Source organism: Ahaetulla prasina, chromosome 1, assembly GCF_028640845.1.
Source record: "Ahaetulla prasina isolate Xishuangbanna chromosome 1, ASM2864084v1, whole genome shotgun sequence".
NCBI classification, from domain to species: Eukaryota; Metazoa; Chordata; class Lepidosauria; order Squamata; family Colubridae; genus Ahaetulla; species Ahaetulla prasina.
In genome coordinates, this window is record NC_080539.1 from 153,896,105 (window position 1) to 153,906,771 (window position 10,667).

The following is a 10,667-nucleotide window of genomic DNA, read 5'->3' on the forward strand; positions in this document are numbered from 1 at the left end:
AGTAGCCATTGTAACAGTGCCCATATTTTATTTTATTTTTGTTTACATTTATACCCCGCCCTTCTCCGAAGACTCAGGGCGGCTTACAGTGTATAAGGCAATAGTCTCATTCTATTTGTATATTTTTACAAAGTCAACTTATTGCCCCCCCAACATTCTGGGTCCTCATTTTACCTACCTTATAAAGGATGGAAGGCTGAGTCAACCTTGGGCCGGGCTTGAACCTGCAGTAATTGCAGGCTTTGTGTTCTTAATAACAGGCCTTACCAGCCTGAGCTATCCGGCCCCTATTGTCTAAATGTGTCCTTGTTTAAAAACCCACATCATTACATTACACCCATTACATCAAAATTCTTTTTGATACTGTAATATAAAAGAAAATTGAAACATTAATGCATCACATATGATCTCTAATCACACTATCTTTTTTAAGACTCCCAAATACACAATGTTCTACTATCCCAGAGGTCAGCAACCCATGGCTCTGGAGTCACCTGTGGCTCTTTCACCCCTCTACTGCAGGTCCCCGTCACTCAAAATATGTGTCACAACTGCTAATGTGTGACACCCACTGGCACGCGATTTATTGAACTTTTTGACCTCTTGGATAAATCCAAGAAAAGAAAAGTTTCAGAAGAAAGCAGAATGTTTAATGGTACATGGGCAGATTCATTTGCTTTCACTGCTGACAAGACTGATTTAAATTGGATATATGCAGTGTTATCTTCATTTTAGATGTCAAAAGGGTTTTGTGGCTCCTGGTGTTTTCTTTTCTGTGGGAAACCGGTCCAAACGGCTCTTTGAGTGTTTAATGTTGCTGACCCCTGTACTATCCTAACCTTTGCAAGATTTGGTGCTAGGAAACACTGTATTTGATTTGTGTGTAATCTCCAGAACTCAGTCTAGCTATTCCTCAGTCACAATTTGCAGGTTTATTAACTGGACTTGGTTTTAGCCAAACTTACCTGTTGCCATTACGTATTGCCCATCTTGTGACACTTTGATCTTGGTGCTAACAGCAGGCATATCAAAATCTTGGATAAGTTCAATTCTTCTGTGAATATCTTTAAAATATGAAATAAAATTTGAAGAAAGACTGCATAGTAAACGCATCACGACTATAGGACATTAATGGCAACAGCACTGATCAACATTGCCCCACTTAGTCCTAAATACCTTGCTTATGCAATCTGTTCTGTAAAATGTTATTGCATAAACACACATGCCTTTGCTTTTATCATACAGCACTAGGAGCCTTGTATCTTTTTCCTCAAATGTGCTTCTAACACTAACAAAAGGAAAGAAAATGTATCCTTCAAATTATTATCAATGCCTGCTAGCCACATAGAACATATCTATGTGGGTTTTTTTTTAACAATAAAGATTTCCCATCTCTTTTTCCTACAACTATTTTTCCAATTCTCAGTCTAGCCTAAAGCCCTTGGATTTGCTGATGATCTCTCATTCAAATATTATTAACCAGGTCCAATTCTGCCTAGCTTTTTCAAGAACCAACTCAGAAGTGTCACCTGCTATGACAATGAAATAAAGAACAAATTTTATCTTTTGTTGATCAATTTTTCTTAATCAGTTTCAGAGTTTCCAGTGTTCCCATCACAACACTGAAATATTGCTGTTTATGTCTTTTGGGTAAATGTTTCAGGGAATTATCTCTTTTTCCCCCCACATGGAAAATATTTTTTTCATTTTAATCTCGCTTCATGTATACTATGCTATTTTGGAAAACATGTATGTTCTGCTATTTAAAACACTTCTCATTACTTCTTTTGTGCTCCTAAGCATTTAATCAAACATAGTAAGTTCAGAATGTACTGTTCTGGACTAACACAACATGCCAACTCCCAGAACAAGACTAACTAGAATTGAAAAAGGAAGAAGTTATAAAGGAACTAGAATTACACTCCTACCAGCCATTTGTGCACTAAGACCTCACTTGCTGAACATGAAAAAAAAAAAGCTTTCAAATCTAGATGCTGCATAAATCTCCATAGCAACCATTCAAACAACCAACTAAATTTCACAAGAAATTCACTGTATTTTTTTTTTAAAAAATATTTTCCTGATTTAAACACAGACAAACAAATACAAAGAGAAAAGGCGGGGAATGTTCTTCCTTCAAACATTAATGAAATACAGAAGCTATGATTAATAGGAACATGTCTTCAGCTTGGTATCATGAAACAATTTGTGGGAATCAGAAATAGTATTAACATGCATGAATGAGCATAAGAATTCTTTTTAGAATAAAATAAGGACAACTCACCAACATTTTTCTTTTGCAGTGCTCTTTTTTTCCTATCAGAAAGCCACTATAAAACAAACACAAAAATGTGATTTGTGGAAAAGACTAAAGAAAGGTTGTTCAAAAAGACCAGCTAATATTTTAAAAAATCTTCAGCTAAACACTTTCATCTTACAGAGGATTATATATTAAAAATATAATAAAATGAAATAAAATAATAATTGCAGTAGGATCCAACACGGCAACTGAGTATCACAAGTGCTGAACAGGCACCTGATTCTGTAACCAAGCATACCTTTACCATTACAAGTAGCATATTACAAAATTAAGGACTCGGGAAATATATAAGCAGTTGATTAGAAATTTTCATTACTACTGTGCAGGTGATTCACTGCAATCCCTGTAGCTTTGTTCTTCAAGAAGCTGAAGACACTGTATTTGCCTTATTAGCTTACAAATCTTAGATCATGCAGTAAAGATCAAGTGAACTTGGTAGTATGGTCAGAGAAGTGCTTTTTCAAAAAAAAACCAAAACCTTCAACTTTCACACAAAGGAAGTATAAAATTTGCAAAAGAACATGTTAAATACATAAAAACACCCTTTGCCAGTTTTGTATCCGCCAGTTATGGTAGATTTTAATTTCTAGCCAGTGTTTCAGCAAAAAACTTGACTCTTAAATAGTCCAAATGTTCACAAAAACAAGAACGGGCAAGGGTGCATTTTTTTTCTACTTGTCCTAAGAATTAGTTCAAGGAAGGTACATTTCTAAATACCTGTACTTAAACCTTGCAGAATTGAGTATTAGACATACATAGGACCACACTGTGAGCGATATTACTGGTAGTCCTTGCTTACCAACCACTCATTCAGCAATCATTCAAAGCTACAATGGGCTGAACGAGGAGATTTAAGACCCAACCTTGAAGCTGAGGCCTGGCAACCTGCCCATGTAATTGTGGTTTAGGTGCTTGGCAACTGGTGCATATTTACTTGGTTGCCATCTCCAAGTAATCATATAATTACCATTGGTGGTCTTCACATCCAGATTCCAATAGTCTCATGATCTTTTATTTTGCAATTGTGTCACTTAGCAGTTGATGAGAACTACCTGTATGTCCACAGATTATAGTACTAAAACGCACATCTTGTTGAATAAAAATAATCACCTTTTCTAAATTGCAGTATTCTAAAACAGAAGATGAATAGAAAGGACCTCTTCTGATTGTTTACAGGTATGAGAGGGTATCAAACAAAGCCACCAATATGGCATTGTCAAGCAATATTTTGCAGCTCACTACAAATTCCTCCAAGGCTCATTGAATTAGGTCTTCATTCTCACAGTCAGAGGTAGAATTATAAAAAGGAAATGATGTCTGCAGCACACTTTAAAACGAACTTCTCAAACCTAGAAGTGTGAACTGCAACTTCCAGATTTTTTAACGCTGGCCACAAAATAAAGTTATGGAATGTGGCCTTCAAGATTAATACGATATGCGTTCATAGTAAATATTAAACATTAATGATCTCAAAGCAGCTTATTTCTAAGTAAGTATAAAGAAGACGACAACCTAACCTGTTCTAAAAGCATGAGATTTTATGTATTGCCCATTTTCATCAGAGAGTCCAATAGATTTTAAAAGGCAACAAATTTGAAAATGAACTGCCTTAGGGAAACTAATAAAGGAGAATATTTGTACCTCAGGAATGAAATGAGGAGTCCTTGGTGCTCTCTGGGCTTGGTTTCCTTGCAGATGTTTCATTACCCAACTAGGTAACATCAGCAGCACTAGGTGCATCACTAGCACTGATGATGTTACCCAGTTTGGGTAATGAAAGGTCCGAGAGAAAACACTCAAGCTCAGAGAACACCAGGGAAACTTCATCCAGCCAGTCTACAGAAGTTCTTGCAATATTCCTTTCTCATTGTCTTGAAACATTGGTCATGCAGGCTCTGGGATGCGAAGGTGGCTCTCCTGTAACAATATTTGATTTTAGAATGAATGAGCTGGAAGGGAGCTTGGAGGTCTTCTAGTCCAGCCCCCTGCTCAAGCAGGAGAACCTATACCATTTCATACTAGTGGCTGCCCAGTCTTTTCTTAAAAACCTCCAGTGATGGAGCGGCCAGGATTTCTGAAGGCCATTTCACTGGTTATTTGTCCTCACTGTTCGGAAGTTTCTCCTTAATTCCAGGTTTCTTCTCTCTTTGATTGGTTTCCAACCATTGTTTCTTGCCTTGCCTTCTGGTGCTTTGGAGAATAATTTGACACACACACCCTCTTCTTTGTGGCAGCCCCTCAAGTACGGGAACACTGCCATCATGTCACCCCTGGTTTTTCTTTTCTCTAGAGCAGGGGTCTCCAACCTTGGTCCCTTTAAGACTTGTGGACTTCAACTCCCAGAGTCCCTTAGCCAGCAAAGCTGAAGTCCACAAGTCTTAAAGGGACCAAGGTTGGAGACCCCTGCTCTAGACCAGCCAAACCCAAATCCTGCAGCCGTTTCAGTCTCCAGGCCTTTGATCATCTTAGTCGCTCTTCTCTGCGCTTTTGCCGAGGTCTCAACCGTCGTTTTTTGCAGTATGGTGACACCCAAATTGGTTGCATTATTCCAGGCGAGAATACTTGTCAGAAATATTGTTACATTGGTTAGAAATATTATCCAGAAATACTCTTTCCCCACTGTAACGACCGGCTCTTTCGACGCGTATTACATAGGGGACCGAAGCGCACGATCCGCCTTCGGGCACCGCGCAGAGCGTAAGGCGCGCGCTCTACCAGGCAGCACAGCGCGCGGGGGTTGGCGCTCCCGCGTTCTCACCTCCGGCAGGCTCCGGCCGACGCTTAAGCTGTAGATCTTCACCTCGTTGAGGCTGGAGACCTGCATGTCGCCCTTCTTCCCGAACGAGACCTGGCTTCACTTCCGGGAGCGGGAGGGAACTCTTCCGGCCATAGAGTGCGGAAAACCGCTCGAAAAGGCGGTGAGCTGTGACGTCACGGACGGCGGGGTGACGTCGACGGTGTCCTTCAATTGTACTTCGTACTTTTGGGGTGGACTTTCTTCTTCTTCTTCTTCTTCTTCTTCTTCTTCCTTTGCCCCAAAAGGGGAGGATGGAAAAGAAGGTTGCCATCAACTCTGAAGTTGGTTATGGGTTTGGTGGGAAACAATAGTTTTGTTTTGTTTTGTTTTATTTCTTTTGTCACAACAGTTTACACAAACAATTGTCATAGATAAAACAACATGTCTTGAAGAAAATATATAAGTAAAAAATATGCATCAACTATATTAATTTGATATAATGAAGGGAACAATAGGACAGGAACGGTAGGCACTATTGTGAAGATGATCAAAGAGAGAAGGAACCTGGAATTAAGGAGAAACTTCCTAATAGTGAGAACGATTAACCACTGGAACAGCTTGTCTCCAGAAGTTGTAGGGTTCAACACTTAAGGAAAGACTGGACAGCCACTTGCCTGATATGATATAGGGCAGAGGTGGGTTTCAGCAGGTTCTGACCAGTTCTGGAGAACCGGTAGTAAAAATTCTGACTGCCCCCTCCCCCATCTATTCTTTGCCTCCCAAGTCCCAGCTGATCGGGAGGAAATGGGGAGTTTGCAGTAACCTTCCCCTGGAATGGGGAGGGAATGAAGATTTTAAAGTATCCTCCTGCCATGCCCACTATGCCATGTCACGCCCACCAAGCCACACCCACAGAACCAGTAGTAAAAAATGTTGAAGCCCACCCCTGGTAGAGGGTCTCCTGCTTGAGCAGGGGCTGGACTAGAAGACCTCCAAAGTCCCTTCCAGCTCTATTCTGATTCTGATTCCCTTCCCGAAGTGCATGCTTGAAAATCAGAATCCTGACTCCCCTTCTCCAAAGCAGGGGCAAAATTCCCACTCTTCCTTCTTCCCAGCTGTATGTGGCCTCTGATGTGTTCTTTCCTGCCAGTTTGGTTTCATGCCCAAGTTTTTGTTTGATCTGAATGAGGGCTTGGCATCCCCCATCCCAAAAAATGACCAAGAAAGAAAGCCGGAGGCACTTGGTCTGATCCCTTAGTTGCCATGCTGTTCCTTGGAAATGGTTTTTCCCCAGGATATCCTATTTCATTCTGAAGGAGCATAGTGGTGACTTTCTCCTCCATTGCACCTCCTCCTTATTAATTTCCCCAGAGGTACAGGGGTAAAACTGCCTTTTCTAAAGATGTGAAAGACCATGTCTGAAAAATATAGACTGGTGTTTAACTCAGAGAGCTTTCATCTGTCATTTCGACTAGCCAGCTGCAAATGACAGATTTGAAGTCTGCCTTTACAATGGTAATCAAAGAAACTTCTACAATAGACAATAACAGCAGCAGCCAGGGTAGTTTTGTAAGTAGTTTTGTAAAATTTGTGAGTATATAAAGTTAATTCTCGACTTATGAAAACAATTGAGCCCAAAATTTATGTTGCTAAGCAAGGCAGTAGTTAAGTGCCTGATTTTACAACCTTTTTTGCCACGGTTGCTAAGCGAATCACTGCAGTTGTTAAGTGAATCATGTCATTAAGCAAATCCGATTTGCCCTATTGACTTCACCTGTTGGAAGCCAGCTGGGAAGATTACAAATGTGATCACATGACCCTGGGACAGTGCAACTGACATAAATACCTACAGGTTGCCAAGTTCCCAAATTTTGATCACCCTAGCATGGGGATGCTGCAATGGTCGTTAGTATGAAAATCAGTCATAAATAACTTTTCTCAGTGCTATCATAACTTCAAACGATCAATAAATAAATGGTTGTAAGTCAACAACTACATGTACCTTTGAAATTAACTGAAATTTATTATAAACTTTAGAAGAATATACTGTAACATCTTTGCTGGCTGCTAGGCATGTCTTTCTGGAAAGCCATTCTGGAATAGGAGGGGCTACCATTGAAATGCCCCTCCACCTGCCATCTTCAACACCCAGAGCAAAACTCTGAAATGAAATTAGGGTGCATGTAGAAGAAAGAGAAGTAGAAAAAGGCGTTTCTCCCCGTACTGTGATTCCAAGCTACAAAGAGCTTGATGGGTTAAAATCAGCACTAGAATTGTGACCGTAAATGAAATAGGAACTAGTGAAAATCATACTAAACTGGCCAATTATGTTGTTACTATCTTGTTACAATCAGTTTCCTTGTTGCAATGCATGCCTGTTTCTCCGTAAATGTATTTCATATATGAAAGAGAATAGTTAGGAAATATATTTGGGGAGATTGATTTTGTAAATAGGGCACCTAAGCAGTTAACGTTGATCAGTACTTATTCAATTAATTTTTCCTTTTTTAATTTGCGGTTTGTGAGTTGCATGTGGACACATACACATACATGACATCCCATTTATATGTTTAACCTGAAATGAAGAAATATCTAAATTCACATTATGGACTTAGATATACTAACAGAAGTTAAAAACTGATTTTAACTGATGTTTTTAATTGATGTGGGGAGCTAACTCTGGACAGGTTCTTTATCTACATTTAAATTGTTGACAATTGATTTAAATTGATTACAATTAAAATCAGAATATAACTGGAAGGGACCTTGGAGGTTTTCTAGTCCAAGCCCCTGCTCAAGCAGGAGATCTTCTACCAGTGAAGGCTAACCTTTTCCGGACCAAATGCCCAAAGCGCTCGCACATATGAATGCACACAAACAAACAGCCAAACCCCCAAAATGCAATGCGTGTGGCCCCCCCCCCACGCATGCGCGCCCCCCTGCACGTGTACCTCCCTGCACATGTCCTGTCCCCTGCGCATGCGCGCATGCCCCATGCACGAGTCTCGCCCCCATGCGTGCACACATGCCCCCCCCTGCAAAAGCGTGGCAGAGACGAAACGACCAGCTGGCTGGGGGGAGGCACGCACGCATGCGTGGCAGAATTGAACTGGGGCAATGGCTCACGTACCCACAGAGAAGGCGCTGTGTGTCACCTGTGGCACACGTGCCATAGGTTCACCATCACGGCCCTTTACCATTTCAGACAAATGGCTGTTCAATCTCTTCTTTAAAATATACAGTGATGGGGCACATACAACTTCTGAAGGCAAGCTGTTAATTGTTTTCACTGTTAGGAAGTTTCTTCTTAATTCCAAATTGCTTCTCTCCTTGATTAGTTTTCATCCACCACTGGGCCGCGGTGTGGCTCAGGCTGTAAGAAGCCTGTTATTAAAACACAGTTGCCTGCAATTACTGCAGGTTCGAATCCCACCAGGCCCAAGGTTGACTCAGCCTTCCATCCTTTATAAGGTAGGTAAAATGAGGACCCAGATTGTTGGGGGGGCAATAAGTTGACTTTGTAAATATACAAATAGAATGAGACTATTGCCTTATACACTGTAAGCCACCCTGAGTCTTCGGAGAAGGGCGGGATATAAATGTAAATAATAAAAAAATAATTGTTTCTTGTCCTGCCTTCTGGTGCTTTGGAAAATAACTTGAACCCCTCTTCTTTATGGCAGCCTATCAAATACCAGAATACTGCTATCATATTCCCTCTAGTCTAGTTCTTCTTTTCTCTAGACTAGTTATACCCAATTCCTGCAGCCATTCTTCATGTTTTTCTCTCCAGGCTTTTAATCATCTTAATTGCTCTTATTTTTGTTCCTTTCCAATACTATAAATACAATAAATGAAATTTCTAGACTAAAGCATCTTAAAGGTAACTACACAAAAATTACATTGCAATAAACTGAAACATCCAGGCAAATCAACAAGGCTGTATTATAGGCAAAGATAATTCTGCAGGACAACCACTACAGTTTAAGTACCAAGACAAGCCTAATCCCTTGTTGAAATAAATGGTGAAATAGTGTAACTAAATGGTGAAATAGGTAACTAAATATTTGTGTAAGAACTGAAATTGGTGAATTGGGAACAATTGTTTTTCAGACTAGACTGAATCTTTATTAAATAGGTATCTCCCAGCTTCAAGGCCACAAAAAGGAGATCCAAATTTCACTTTACTTGAAACGGTGAAAAAAATGACCTAGAATTTAAATATTGGATGAGACATATAGACAGAGCTTGATTTTATATACAGATCTACTTCTGTTTCACTAGCCATGCTGCTCACTTCTTGAGAGTGGAAGTGGATACAAACTGAACAGCATCTGCATCATAAAAAGAATTTTATAATTTTATAATCTCATATTCAACGGAGTGCAGTGACCCCTCATTTCCCAGACAATTAGACCATTCTCTCCATTTTAAATTTCCAAAGTGCCAAATATGGCTCGTCAGGAAGGCATTCAGAGATAAAAAGACCATGCCCCCCACCACAAATGGTAGCTCTTTGGTTTGGCTGTACTCTAATTATACATTAGCCCTGATGCTAATTTTAATCCACCTTGTGCCAGTGTGGTAAACTGCTGAGAATCTTTGGACATGGAGCGGTTTATCAACTGAAATCAAAACAGGAATACAATTAAACCAATTGCTGGTTACTGTCTAGAGACAATTGATATTCTTTCTCCCTGTTAAAATCTTGTGCTACTTTAAAAATTAAAGGATCCAGATTGATGGGGGCAATATGCTGACTCTGTAAACTGCTTAGAGAGGACTGAAAAAGTACCGTGAAGCATGGTCATTTTAAAATGGACTATAATTCATATCATATGATACAATTTTAATTATCAGCTAGAGTAAGCAAAGCTAATTTCTTTGAGAAGAGAAACCTTATTTGAAGGAGGCAATAGTTATCTATGGAAAGTCTGTCTCCCTTAGGAGCAGGGATGAGATGAAGGTCACCTTTTGGAAATGGGATAGAGAAGAGAGGCTGCCAGGGTACATTTCGGCCCTGTAGGAGAAAGTAGAAGAGGCACTAGGTGAATTATTATATAGGGCTGAAAGTTTTCATAATTCTATTTCCATGTACAAACTCAATGTTTATTATTATCTCAGTATCTCTTTTCAAAGACAGAGAACTGTGGCTACAGAAAGATAGATAGGATTTAGTCCAACGCTTATTTTTTAATATGCAATTTAGAAAAATCTAGATGAATACCTCATATGTGCCTCAGATCTTTTCAACATTTGCAAGAAGTAAGCAATTTCAGCCATGTACGAAAGCAGCTTGGTGGCACCTCCGAGACTGGCAGTGGTGGTAAGCGAAAGGAAAGGAAAGAGAAGGGAAGGGAGGGAGGGAAGGAAGGAAGGAAGGAAGGAAGGAAGGAAGGAAGGAAGGAAGGAAATAAATAAATCATGCACCAGCCCTAAAAAAGTTCTAAAGCTTCCCAGACGGGGCGTGTGGGCGCCTCCACCGTCTGACAGAGGACGGGGCCTCCCTGAGGAATCGTCCATCCCTGGCAGGCACCTCCAGATCTGAACCACGCAAAGGCTGGGAGGAGGAGGAGGAGGAGGAGGCCAAGGAGGAGCTTCCTCAAGCGC

The 10,667-nt window shown here is 40.3% G+C and overlaps 1 protein-coding gene across 1 annotated transcript in view; it reads right to left on the minus strand.

Moving 5' to 3' along the window:
* The window catches only part of NOL10 (nucleolar protein 10), a 58,404-nt gene extending 53,212 nt beyond the window's left edge, over positions 1-5,192 (minus strand). Inside the window, exons 1-3 of the mRNA XM_058178421.1 lie at positions 5,079-5,192; positions 2,285-2,330; positions 966-1,064 (exon numbers count right to left, since the gene is read on the minus strand). Of these exons, the coding sequence (XP_058034404.1) occupies positions 966-1,064; positions 2,285-2,330; positions 5,079-5,144 (211 nt within the window). The 5' untranslated portion in view covers positions 5,145-5,192. The remainder of the gene's footprint in view (positions 1-965; positions 1,065-2,284; positions 2,331-5,078) is intronic.
* Positions 5,193-10,667: the final 5,475 nt, after the last annotated feature.